This window comes from Cetorhinus maximus, chromosome 5 (assembly GCF_964194155.1).
Source record: "Cetorhinus maximus chromosome 5, sCetMax3.hap1.1, whole genome shotgun sequence".
Lineage (NCBI taxonomy): Eukaryota > Metazoa > Chordata > Chondrichthyes > Lamniformes > Cetorhinidae > Cetorhinus > Cetorhinus maximus.
In genome coordinates this window covers 70760633-70775071 of record NC_135883.1, presented here as the reverse complement: position 1 = coordinate 70775071, position 14439 = coordinate 70760633, and the positions used below count along the sequence as shown (strand labels likewise).

The following is a 14439-nucleotide window of genomic DNA, read 5'->3' as shown; positions in this document are numbered from 1 at the left end:
AAAACGATGTCTTACCCGCCGGCCACAATTGCGGCTTTTCACGCCGTATCGTCCCAAACACGCCGCGTTAATTATGCATTCCCAGGAAACATGCCATTTCCATGGATGCGGGTTCTCATTTGCCCACCACATCATCACCTTGCCACTTCATCACACCAGGCACCACATTTAAAATGCATCCACGCGCACAACTTCAGTACTTCCAGCCCAGGACTGCCACAAGGAAGACAGGGTGGCCTCGAAAGGCAAAATGACTGCAGCCCCCACTTCAGTGACACGTCCCTTGAGCACCTTTTCAATGTTGTGCAGGCCCGTCATGATGTCCTCTACCCCCGCTCTGGCAGCGGGATGGGCAGCTGCAATACCAATGCAGCCTGGGACGCGGTGGCAGCAGTGGTCAGCGCCAATGTCCTGCACAAGAGGACAGCCAACCAGTCTCCCTACAGGATGAATGGTCTCATTCGTTACGCCAAGATAACTCAATCTTTTCTTCACTCTCAACTCACACCCTCACATCTCCATCAGGCTCAATCCCTCCCAATCTCATGTCCTCATCCTGTCCATGGCTCCGCTCACCACATAATCATTCCATGCAGTGCCATATGTCCTGCTCACACTCTCTCCATTTGTTTTCATGCAGGAGAAGCCTGCTCACATCAGCAGGAAGAAGTCCCAGACCAGGGTTGGAGTGGCCCATATTAGGCCCCTCACTCACTTTGAGGATCGTTCCATTCCACCAACTGGTGAAGACATGGGTGGTAGTGAGGTCGGCAGTGAATACCTCCTGCTTTTGACTCTGCTGCCATGCACTATTCTCTACTTTGGTTCACAGGGAGCTCTTTCCAGTGACAGACACCCTCAGCCAGCCAGGGCCTCAGCTCCATCCAGGTCCTCACCTCCAGCCAAGAGGACACCTCCTCCATTGAAGAACTGGAAATAATCAGCCTGGAAGACCCGTCACCGTGCTTACCCACACCCTCTATCAGACACACACACCTCAGTGAGACCTAGATCTAGAGCATGCTCAGGTTCACAATCTGTTGGTTACCGCACGGACACATGTCCGCAGGAGCACAAGGCAGGTTCGTGCAAGCTCCCCGGCACTCGGAGGACCACGGGGGATCAGGCATCTATGAGGTTTGAGTCAGATGACGATCCTCTGGATTTGGCTTTCCAACTCATCCTGGAGAGTCAGCAGAAGGTGTGAGGACATCAGGCAGAGCTGTTGGAAGCCCTCAACAGAGTGGCTCACGAATCGGAGGAGTGTGCCTGCCTGCTCTCTGATGAAGTGGTGCCCACATGTGCACGTATGGAGATCTACATGGGGAGGATGGTGGAGGCCATGGAGACCCAAGTCCAGCAAAATGCAGAGGTGTGCACTCCATCATGGAAGCCATGGTTGAGATCCTGAATGGCAATGCGAGAGGGAAACAGGGCACCTTGACATCCCTCCAGGTGTGCCTTCCCCTCAAGAAGTCAGGCCAAGGTCCTCGGGCATCCGAAGTGGGGAGGACCGGCAGCTGGACACCCCTGGGTCATCTACTCAGGAATCTGAGGCTGCCTGCTCCCTCCAAGTCCCCTTTGCTTGTGAGCCCCTCAACCTCACCCTCTGTCACCACAGAAGGAGCAGTTGGCCAATGAGTGATTCTAGAGGGAGAAGTGTGTGTGTGTCAGGGCATTTCAGAGCCTCGTGCAAGCACTCTCCCACCCACATGGATCCTTCTCGTATCATACTCACCTCCATTTCGTAAGCATTTTAAATTCTGCCTACTGGGGTTCACTTTCAGTTGTCCATCTGAGCTGACTTGCACCTCCACCCACCCAAAGATCACACTCCCATGCAGCACCTGATTTCGCCCAACATGACTGTCATTTCCCTTTCGATTTGGACAGCACGGTCTGGATTCAGTTTTTCGTCAGTCCCCAGCCTTTTCCCCTCCCCCAGTTCACCCATTTCCTTTCCCTCATCACTGTTGATCCCCCTGGCATCACATTCCACCTCCCCTCTGGGACCTATCAGCCACAACCCTTTTCCTTTGGGGATGTCCAGGTGAATGTGTATGTTCCCTTCCTTCCTGAAAATCCCACCCCTATCCACATTCACCTCCCCGACCTCACCCTTACCACCTCCAGGATCCGTGTCTGCCTCTGAGTCCCCACCAAGCACCCTCGCCGAGGCCGTCCCTTCTAACGCTGCCGTCAAACCCGCACCATCCCGCCCTACCACCCTCAGGCACTCTCAGCATTCCCTCATTCCATGCCCGCCCTCAGTTTACTCCCCAGAAGGCAGTCATGCACTCATCAGAGACCTCCCTTGCCCATTCACCATGACACCTCCCCCTCTGGACCCCTTCCCCCCCAACTCAGACAACCCCCACCTTGGCCCTCACCCAACCCAGACTCCGCCCCCGCTTAGTCCTTCCCCCTTCCTGACTCCTTCAGAAACTCTTATTTCTTCCACTACCCTTCATCCCCCCCAACTCCTGACTCTTTCCTCCAGCATTACTCCTTCCTCCTTCCTGACTCCTTCCTTCCCACAGACTCCCTCCCCTCTCCGCACTCCTTCCTCCCCACAGACTCCTTACCCTCTCCGCACTCCTTCCTCCTTCCGAACTCTTTCCCTTACACCTATCTCCCCAGTTGCCATCTTCTCCCCTGTTAATCCCTCCTGCCCCGTACTCCCTCCCCACTCCCAACCTCCCCCTGACACCTTAATTTCCCCCCTTCCAACCTCCCATCCTGACACCTTCATCCCCTCCTCTCAAACTCACCCCACCCTGACACCTCTTCCTCTCCCAGTTGTTCCTCAACCTTTCTATCCTGGCCCCCGGTACACCTTCCTCTCCATCCCCTCAACCATCATCCGTTGTGAGCAGACCCTCAATGGTGACTTTCCAACTTCTGTGAGCTGCTTCACAGCGGAGCCATATCCATGAGAACCCACCCAGCATACCATGAATGTTCCTCCAGCATGCCGTTGCTGCCCTTCCATGCCTGGTCCCAGCATCTTCTGCTCCTCAGATGTCCGCGATGTGATCAAGGCCCTGGCTTACTTCGTTCCGACTTCCGCACATCACACTTGTCAAGCCATGATCTGCACCAGCGTGCAACCACGCCAATGTGGACAGACAATCCAATGTCAGGGATGATTCTGGCAGGCTTTAATGAGATGCAGATGTATTATAATGAGGTTCCCAACATTCGATGGCGGGGAACGCAGCCCGCCATTGATGGGCTGAGCAGACGATCGCAAACTGGTTTCATACATCGTGAAACTGATTATTGGCCTTCTCATCATATTGTCCGCTCATGCCGCCAAACCCACCCAATGCCAGCATCTTGGTACACCTTTGGGAGAGGTAATACATCCTTTGCAGAGGTAAGGTGTCCTTTAGGAGTGGTAAAGCACCCTTGGGGGTAGGTCAGGTGCTCTTTGGGATTCTTAAAAGTATACATTAATACATGTAAAAAGTGGAACTGTCAAAGCTGTCAATGAATTGTGAAGTTGTCAAAGCTCCTTGGAACTGTCAAAGCTATCAAGGGATTGAATTCTGCTGGGCTTTAATTTTTTTTAAAAACATTTGAGTGGTGTTTTGAAAAAAAACAGTGCCTGCCATTTCACTCTGTTGACATAAGCTTGAGGGTTATCGTTATAGGATTTGTGCTGTGTGACTGATTTTACATCCTATTAAGTTAGCAGTTTGATTGACAGCCCCAAGTGGTTAGAGAATATAAATATCCTTGTCTTCATAAGAGATTAGTTGATGGAATTTCAATATATTGAATGTTTATTTTTATCAATAAGAGTGTTTTTTTTTAAAATAGTGATATCATCAATAGACACAATTTTATTTTATCTCAGCTATGGGTCCTGAGCTTTTCCCAAGGTGGATACTAGGTAAGTTGGCATGGAGGCGCTAAGGGCAAAGGCTGGTAGGTGGGGGCATGGGTTGGCACGAGTAGGCTCTAAGTTGGCATGGTGGCTATAAGGGGCCATGGGGTCAATGGGAGGCATGGGGGCATGAGGAAAAGTGGGGAGTGATGGGGGCATGACATACATAGGTTTGCATGGATGAGGCATGGTGAGTCTGTGTGCATATGCAGGGATGAGGGCTGGAGGGCTGTTTCTTCACTTGAATCATTTTAAAAATAATTTCAACAAAGTGCCAGAGCACAGATGCAGGCCTTCTGCTCAGCCTGCCTCTGCACCCAGTAGCCTCCGCCCTCGTTCTGGGGATGGCAGGCCCAACCTCTAATTTCAGAATGAAAATCCAAACTTCTGGGCATTTTTTCCCTGGGTCGGGTTGGCGGAGCTGGGTGAAGTCCAGTCTCTGTATTCCCAATTAGGGAGCAAAAATCCGGGCCTAAAGCTTGTCCTAGAAGACTGTGTAAACACTAAATTGTAAGGTTGTAGACTGCGGGGTTATACTGCAAGAGAACAAAAGATTGTCTTGTCTGTGTTAGTATAGAAATTACTGTCTAGCGTGTCATTTAGCAAATATTTCTGCAAAGATATCTTCACAATTACAAGGGCGAAGATGATGACATTGTGGTAATGTCACTGGACTAGTAATCCAGAGGGCTAGGCTGAGGTTCTGAGGACATGGGTTCAAATCCTGCCATGGCAGATGGTGGAATTTAAATTCAATTAATAATCTGGAATTGACAAGCTAGTCTCAGCAATGGTGACCACGAAACCATTGTTCATTGTCATAAAAACCCATCTGGTTAACTAATGTCCTTTAGAGAAGGAAATCTGCCACCCTTACCTGGTCTGGCTTACATGTGATTCCAGACCCACAGCAATGTAGTTGAGTCTTAACTGTCCTCTGAAATAATGTGGGCAAGCCATTCAGTTTAAGGGCAATTAGTGATGGACAACAAATGCTGGCCTTCCCAGTGACACCCACATGCTATGAAAAATTGAAAAAATATATATTTTGGCAACACCATTTGATTTAGGGTGATATGATGGTACTAGAATGATTTCCATTCTTATCCAGAGGTATTTAAAACTCTTCTGATGTAAAATGTGGACCATCATCTGACAGCAACACCTCTGGCAACCCATATATTGCAAACCAACTTCTCAAAAGCTCAATAACTTGTGGTATTGGGCAAAGACTCAACATTTGTCCCCCTGCTATAGCTATCTATCAAAACAAGGTACTCTTCCCAAAATAAAAACTGAAAGTGTTGGATGTACTCAGCAGGTCTGGCAGCATCTGTGAGAGAGAAACCATGTTAAAGTTTCAAGTTGAATATGACTTTTTTTCCAAATATCTTCTTCAGAAGGTACTCTTTTCCTTCCACTTCAAAAAAATCGACATGTACTCATTCCCATGGTATTCTTGTGTTTGACCATGGAATGAAAAGAATCTTAGTTGGATTATTTATTATTCAGATCCACTTTAAAACTTTTCACCAATCCTTCAATATCTCTGTCTACCTTTGGATACCAAAAAATAGCATTTTGCTGCTACTTTCATACAGGGTATCCCTGTGTGCTCATGATGAAGCTCCCCTTACAATCTTTCTTTAAACCTTGGTGGGATAATGACTCTATCTCCAAAGGAGATAGCCTTGATTTACAATCAAATTAATTTCTACGTGTGAAATACTCCTGTAATTGCTCATCATCACACTGTTTAATCCAAACATTCATGACATAACGGACCACTTTGCTAAACACAACATCCTTGCAAGTTTTTTCGCTAGTTTTTCTGGCAGACACTGGGATGTCATTTGTTTATGTAAAATAATTCACAGGCAACTTGGTGGCGAGAAATGAATCAGTCTTCACAGGAAATCTTGAAAGAATGTCTGCATTAGCATGATCTGCTGACTTATGATATTGCACAGATGGACCATCAAAATCAATGGCCATTTCTGAAGCCAGGCTGCCTCTGGAGATGGTGTTCTCTTATTTGAACCAAATATGATCATATAGGTTTGGTGGTCAGTAAAATGAACTTCCTACTGTAGAGGTATTAGTGGAACTTTGTAATAGCTTATATGATTGTTAATGCCTCATTCACAACTTGTGAGTAACTTTTCCCTGACTTCATGAAGCATTTGCTATGGGCTTTTCCACACCATCTTCCATTATGTCAGCTGACACCACACCCAACCCTTGTGGTGAGGCATCGTATGCTAAAATGAATTGTTCCTTGGGATCATATTGGATCAAAACAACATTATTAGTCAGTACTTTCTTCACTTCTTCAAATGCTTTCTGGTATTCAACAGACCAAACTATTCCATCTTTGAGCAGTTGATATAGTGGAGCCAATGCATTAGCAAAGTCTAGGACGAACTTAGAATAATACACAATAATTCCTATGAATGTGCCTCTTTGTCCTCCAGTCTCTTTGCTTTCAAATTTCCCTCAACCTTCTCTTGCATTGGGTGGACATCTTCACCATCTCTTTAATGACCCAGGTATGTTGCATTTGATACCATGAAGCAACACTTGTGCTTCCTAGCTTTGATACCATACTCAATTAGAATGTTATCTAAGAAGTAACACACCCCAGGAAATAAATACAATAACTATCACTAGGGTAAAAGTGCTAGAGAAACTAATGGGGCTAAAGGCCAATAAGTCACCTGGACCTGATGGGTTGCATCCTAGGATATTAAAGGAAGTATCTGCAGAGATAGTGGATGCACTGGTAGTAATCTTCCAAGAGTCCTTAGATTCTGGAAAAGTCCCAGAGGATTGGAAAACTGCCAATGTAATACCCTTATTCAAAAAGGGAGGGAGACAAAAAACAGGTAACTATAGGCCAGTTAGCTTAACAATATATATTAATGACTTGGATGAGGGAAATGAATGTACTATCACCAAGTTTGCAGATGACACAAAAATAGGTGGGAAAGCAAGTGGTGAGGATGACACAAAGAGTCTACAGAGGGATATAGACAGGTTAAGTGAGTGGGCCAAAATGTGGCAGATGGAATATAATGTGGAAAAGTGTGAGGTTATGCACTTTGGCACGTAGAATACAGGACCTGAATATTATTTAAATGGAGAAATATTGAAGAAAACTGCAGCACAGAGAGATTTGGGGGTCCTCATGCATGAATCCCAAAAAGCTAGCATACAAGTTCAGCAAGTAATAGGTAAGGCAAATGGAATGCTGACCTTTATTTCAAAGGAAATGGAAGATAAAAATAGTGAAATCTTGCTAAAATTATATAAGGCACTAGTTAGACCACAGCTAGAATACTGTGAACAGTTTTGGTCCCCTTATCTAAGGAAAAATAAACTGGAATTGGAGGCAGTCCAGAGAAGGTTCACTAGATTCATCCCGGGGATGGAGAGATTTTCTTACGAGGAGAGGTTTAGTAGGTTGGGCCTGTACTCATTGGGGTTTAGAAGAATGAGAGGAGACCTTCTCTGAACTGCTTCTAATGCATTTATATCTTTCTTTAAATAAGGAGACCAGTACTGTACACAGTACTCTAGATGTGGTCTCACCAATACCCTGTACAACTGAAGCATAACCTCCCTACTTTTGTAATCAATTCCCCTCACAATAAATGATAACATTCTATTAGCTTTATTACCTGCTGTACCTGTATACTAACCTTCAGTGATTCATGCACTCGGACACCCATGTTCCTCTAAATCTCAGAGCTCTGCAATATCTCACCATTTAGATAATATGCTTCCTTTTTATTCTTCATGCCAAAATGAACAATTTCACATTTGCCCACATTATACTCCATTTGTCAGATCTTTTCCCACTCACTTATCTGTGTCATTTTGTAGCCTCCTTACATCCTCTACTTATCTTTGTATTGTCAGCAAATTTAGCCACTATTTCTTCGGTCCCTTCATCCAAGTCATTTATATAAATTGTACAAAGTTGAGGTCCCAGCACTGACTTCTTTGCCACATCACTCTTCACATTCTGCCAACCAGGAAAATATCCATTTATGCCAACTCTCTGCTTCCTGTTAGCTAACCAATCTTCTATCCATGCCAATATGTTACCTCCTACACCATGAGCTTTTATTTTCTGCAATAACCTTTGATGTGGCACTTTATCAAATGCCTTCTGGAAATCTAAGTACAGTACATCCACCAGTTCCCCTTTATCCACAGCACATGCGACTCCTTCAAAGAGCTCCAATAAATTGGTTAAACATAATTTCCCTTTTACAAAACCATGTTGACTCTGCCTGATTGCCTTGAATTTTTCTAAGTTCCCTGCTATAACATCTTTAATAATAGCTTCTAACATTTCCCTATAGCAGCTGTTAGGCTAACTAAATTGCCCAGATATGTCCTGTACACAAAAAGCAGAACAAATCCAACCCGGCCAATTACTGCCCCATCAATCTACTCTTGATTATCAGTAAGTAATGGAAGGGGTTATCAACTGTGCTATCAAGCGGCACTTGCTTAGCAATAACCTGCTCACTGATGCCCAGTTTGGGTCCCGCCAGGACCACTTAGCTCCTGACCTCATTACAGCCTTGGTTCAAACATAGACAAAAGAGCTGAACTCCAGAGGTGAGGTGAGAGTGAATGCCTTTGAAATCAAGGCCGCATTTGACCAAGTGTGGCATCAAGGAGTCCTAGCAAAACTGGAGTCAATGGAAATCAGGGGGAAAACTCTCTGCTGGTTGGAGTCATACCTAGTGCAAAGGAAGGTGGTTGTGGTTGTTGGAGATCAGTCATCACCGCTCCAGGACATCACTGCAGGAGTTCCTCAATGTAGTGTCCTCAGCACAGCAATCTTCACCTGCTTCATCAAAGACCTTCCTTCCATCATAAGGTCAGAAATGGGGATGTGCGGTGATGATTGCACAATGTTCAGCACCATTCGCAACTCCTCAGATACTCAAGCAGTCCATGTCCAAATGCAACAAGACCTGGACAATATCCAGGCTTGAGCTGACAAGTGCCAAATAACATTCGCGCCACACAAGTGTCAGGCAATGACCATCTCCAACAAGAGAGAATCTAACCATTGCCCCTTGATGTTCAATGGCATTACCATCACTGAATCCCCCACTGTCAATATCCTGAGCGTTACCATTGACCAGAAATTGAACTAGGACTAGCCATATAAATACTGTGGCTACAAGAGCAGGCCAGAGGCTAAGAATCATGTGACAAGTAACTCACCTCCTGACTCCCCAAAGCCTGTCCACCATCTACAAGGCACAAGTCAGGAGTGTGATGGGATACTCCCCACTTGCTTGGATGAGTGCAGCTCCCACAACACTGAAGAGGCTGGACACTATCCAAGACAAAGCATTTCACGTGATTGGCACCACATCCACAAACATTAACTCCCTCCACCACCGACGCACAGTAGCAGCAGTGTGTACCATCTACAAGATGAACTGCATGAATTCACCACTTAGACAGCATCTTCCAAACCCACAATGACTAACACATAGAAGGGCAAGGGCAGCAGATAGATGGGAACACCACCACCTGGAAGTTCCCCTCCAAGTCTCTCAGCACCCTGACTTGGAAATATATCGCCGTTCCTTCACTGTCGCTGGGTCAAAATCGTGGAACTCCCTTCCTAACAGCACTGTGGGTGTACCTACACCACATGGACTGCAGCGGTTCAAGAAGGCAGCTCACCACCACCTTCTCAAGGGCAATTAGGGATAGGCAATAAATGCTGGCCTAACCAGCGAAGCCCACATCCCGTGAATGAATGAGAAAAACACACTTTTAGGGGGGCTCACGGGTAGGTCTCTACCTACCAGATCAGCCGTATGTGGGTGGCTTTTCAATGGCTGCAGGGCTAGGCCTTGTTTAGGGAAGGGGGAGAAGTGACCTCAGGCAAGGGAGGAGACTGCAGGGTGAGGGCTGTGCTGGGGAAGTGGGGTATCCCAGGGTATGTGTGGGGACACATGTTGATCTGTGCAAGTGGCCTCAAGATGGTGAGGACTGAGGAGGCAGTCTCCAGAGGAGATGAGGCTAGATGGACATTTGAGGGTATATGTGAGAATGAGCCGTGATGTCTCTTGAGCTGGCAGTGAGTGAGACGGTAGTGAGTGTGTGATGGGCTTGATTATGTGAATGAGATGTTTGCCATACCGTGGCTGCATGGATGAGATTGTTCATCCTCTATCTGCATTGGATGGCCAACCTCTTCTGTAAAGCATTGGCACAGACCACTGTTGCCATCACCTACAATGCCAGAGTGGTAATGTAGCTGCCCCTCCTGCGGCCAGAGTAGGGGTAGAGGACATCACAGCAGGCCTCAACGGTGTCCAAAATGCACTCAAAGGCCGCAGTCTTCTTGCCTTTTGGGGCCAAGTCTTCTTTGCTGCAGTCCTGGGCTGGAAGCACTGAGCGCGGCTGTACTTTATATGTGGTGTCTGGCGTGATGAAGTGATGAAGTGATGACACAGCAGGCGAATGAGAGCCCGCCCGCCATGGAAATGTCGTGTTTCCTGGGAATGCGTAGGTAATGCGGCAGGTTTGGGATGATACGGCGTGAAAACCCGCCATCCCAGCCAGTGGGGAAAACCAGCCTGCCACCGCACTTAGTGCAAATCTGGGACGATTCCGCCCTATATCAAGAGCATCCGGTCCATCATGGTGAGGAAAACATTTATTTTATTCGTCTCTCCTATTTTAATCACTTTCTGCCAAATCTTTGTTCGTAGTTACACAGGGCCTCTTTCTTACAGTTGAATTCCCTCATTGTCCCAGAATGTGCCTTCAGTGTCATTTCATTTTCATTCAGTCACAAACTGTGCTGACTCATTCAGCTGCACATGTGCACAGCGACCAACCTTTCAAACCTCTCAATCTTCCTCAAAATCAACTTTCGGGGGTTCCAAAAAGTTTTTCACAGTGTTCTTCAGCACTCAATTTCTTTAAAAGAAAAATTCCATCCTAGCTTCATTGCCACCTTTCTGTTGTGCACTGCACTGGGAAAAGACCCACCATGTGGACTCACTGTAAGCACTGTTGAACTAACTTTATTTATAGCTCTAACAGAAACTGAGAGGGCAACATAGGCAATTGTAATAAACTACAGCTTGTTCACAAAGATAGGATTTGAGAAGATTTTCAATGGAAGAGGAAGAAGCAAAGAGATAGCAGAGTTTGGGAAGGGAGTCACAGAAACTGAGATCAAGTACTTTGCCTCCAATCATGATTGAAAGAGGCAGCTTGGGGAAATTCTGAAAAGTACAAAGTTGGAAGATTAAATGGTATGGAAGAAGATGTAAGGTCAGAGGTTTCAAAGATAGAGTCAAATCAGGGAGGCCTTTTATAACAATCACAACAGTTTTGTGATTGATATTAATTCTGTCTAATTGCTAGAGAGAACAGAGCACCCATTTGCAACCTGATAAGCTTTTTTTAGTTTTGGACTGATATAAAGGCTCCCCTTAATGGTTGTGGCTTGCATCTAGCCAGGATTACATAATTGTTTTACCTACAGGCCCCAAGGCAAAAAAATCCCAGTGGACACACCCCCATGTTAAAATCACAGGGCATTGATTTTAGTGAGATTCTTCCAAACACGTGTTGCAACTTTGGCAAGAGATCAGAGGAATCCCCCAGAGAAATACTAAAAACTGGTTCCTCTGTTGCTGGGACTAAGGACAGGAGAAGGAATGCAGGTGAAGTTTGAACAGTAAATACTACAGGTGGATGGATGTTCTGGAGTTATGTTTGATCACATTAGAGAATCAGAGAGAAGTTACGTAGACTTTCCCATGGGAGTTTAAAAGGCTAAGATCAAGTCCATTGCTGGTAAATTGTAGATGATCTGCTTATGGAGTGGGTTGAACGACCATTTCTTAATTCATGTTTTCTTAAGGATGTTTTTCTTTTTCTATTAATTGCCAGAAGCAGCTGAAGCAATTGTTTTCTATTACAATCAATGTCACTTGGCCAGTAACATCCAGCTATGAAGGGTGCTATATTCAGGTAATACCCTTTTGTCACTGCCTAACCATTCTAGACCATCATGAATGTTACTGATGTCTAAGGGTCTGTAATGATCATTAAAAATTACTTTGTTCTTCACAGATGTTTCAGCGTGAACTGAGTACAAAATGGATGCTGAATGCAATTAGTACAGGTTCACATGTTTTGAAAGGGAAAATCTACTGCAATTATATGATTGACCTCAAAGTCAGTAACTCCAAATTATTTGGACGGGCTTTGAACATCCTTCAGGTAGGGTGCAAATAAGTAAAGTTGTGCTTTCAAAATCATCACAAACTTAACGTTAAATGTTCACAAATTTAAATGGTTATTGCTATAAAATTATAGGCCAGAATTTTCCAGGCCCTCACAGCCTGACCGATGTGAATGGAGATTTCAATGGCTTGCTAGCCCTGTCACTTGGGAGCCCACCATAGTCAGCGGCGGGGTGGGAGAGGGGGTGGGGGCGCTGGAAAATTCCAGCCATAGTTTTAATTAAATTCCATGTCCAAAAATGATGTGGATAATGAAATTATATAGTCTCATGGGCTGGATTTTCAACCCAGTGTGCGGGAGTGTGCCTGACATGCACGAGCGTGAAATAGCGCGCGATGATGTCGGGCAAGCATCCCAATGCCGTCGCGCACTTGCGTGATATTTTGGTCAGCAGTCACACACGGGAGTCGGCAGCGTGCCCACCGAAACCATTAATAAATTAATTAAAATGAAGTTTTCTCTGCCTGTCCAACCTTACGGTTGGCGGGCGGGCAAAAAGGCCAAGAGGCCTTTGGATTTTTGAGGAAACCTCATCCACGGGCGGGATGAGGTTTCCGATGGCAATTAAAAATAAAACAAAATTTTTTAAATCTAATTTTTAACATGTCCCTGCTCATGTGACAGGGTCACATGAGGGGCCATGCTTACCTTAATTTTAAAATCTTTATTTCTAATGTTAGACATTTTCAGTTCCTTGCGGCTGCTCTGTGCCTTCAGGGAGCTTTCACCGAGCGCACCCACACGCATGCACTGACTTCTGCGCTCGCCCTCCTCACTCCCCACCCAGGCAGCACTGAGCGTTTCAGTGATAAAAACAAAAAGCTAAAAGCCACTGCGGATGCTGGAAATCCAAAACAAAAACAGAATTACCTGGAAAAACTCAGCAGGTCTGGCAGCATCGGTGGAGAAGAAATCAGTTAACATTTCGAGTCTTCACGACCCTTCGGCAGAACTGAAGCATAGTTAGGAGAAAGGTGAAATATAAGCTGGTTTAAGGTGGGGGGCTGGGGGAGAGAGAAGTTGAGGGTGTGGTGATTGTGGAGATAAGCAAGCAGTGATAGGAGCAGATAATCAAAAGATGTCACAGACAAAAGGATCAAAGAGGTGTTGAAGGTGATGATATTTGTCTAAGAAAAGTGCTAATTAAGAATGGAAGACAGGACACTCAAGGTACAGCTCTAGTGGGGGTGGGGTGGAAAGACTAACAAGGTTTTAGTTTTAAATTTAAAAATAATGGAAATAGGTGGGAAAAGAAGAATCTATATAAATTATTGAAAAAAAAGGGAGGGGGGAGAAACGGGGTGGGGATGGGGGGAGGGGGAGTTTAAGATCTAAAGTTGTTGAATTCAATATTCAGCCCGGAAGGCTGTTAAGTGCCTAGTCGGAAGATGAGGTGCTGTTCCTCCAGTTTGCGTTAGGCTTCACTGGAACAATGCAGCAAGCCAAGGACAGACATGTGGGCAAGAGAACAGGGTGGAGTGTTAAAATGGCAAGTGACAGGGAGGTTTGGGTCTTTCTTGCGGACAGACCGCAGGTGTTCTGCAAAGCGGTCGCCCAGTTTGCGTTTGGTCTCTCCAATGTAGAGGAGACCGCATTGGGAGCAACGAATGCAGTAGACTAAGTTAGGGGAAATGCATCCTCCCTCACGCCTTCTCCTCCTTCCCAGAAACATGATAGGGTCCCCCTTGTCCTCACTTATCACCCCACCAGCCTCCGCATTCAAAGGATCATCCTCTGCCATTTCCACCAACTCCAGCATGATGCCACCACCAAACACATCTTCCCTTCAGCCCCCCTGACGGCATTCCGTAGGGATCGTTCCCTCCGGGACACCCTGGTCCACTCCTCCATCACCCCCTACTCCTCAACCCCCACCTATGACACCTCCCCATGCCCACGCAGAAGAAAAATCGAGAACCTAGCTGAAGGGCCTGGACCCAAACTGAAAAACATTGTCAAGATTGATAAAAGTAAGAAAGCTGAGAGGAAACATTTTACCATTTTTGTTTCCAGCAGGACCACCCCTATAATTTTTAATGTTTAACCCAACTTGGAAAATAGTCCTTGGGTTACGTGAAGCCTTAACTTAAAAGCTTATAGACTGTAGCAAAAAGAGAAACCGCTGAGAAGTAACAAGCCCAGTTTTGAAATCCTGACAACAGAGTCAGAAAATAATACGAAGAGTCTAGATTTCAGCAGGGATGTAGGCCAGTGTGTGGTAAAACATATCTGTGGTT

At 45.8% G+C, this 14439-nt stretch overlaps 1 protein-coding gene across 1 annotated transcript in view; it reads left to right on the top strand.

The window, feature by feature from the left end:
• The window catches only part of gckr (glucokinase (hexokinase 4) regulator), a 95212-nt gene that overhangs the window by 62217 nt on the left and 18556 nt on the right, over positions 1-14439 (top strand). Inside the window, exons 16-17 of the mRNA XM_078541988.1 lie at positions 11846-11926; positions 12029-12178. Coding sequence (XP_078398114.1) covers positions 11846-11926; positions 12029-12178 — 231 coding nt within the window. The remainder of the gene's footprint in view (positions 1-11845; positions 11927-12028; positions 12179-14439) is intronic.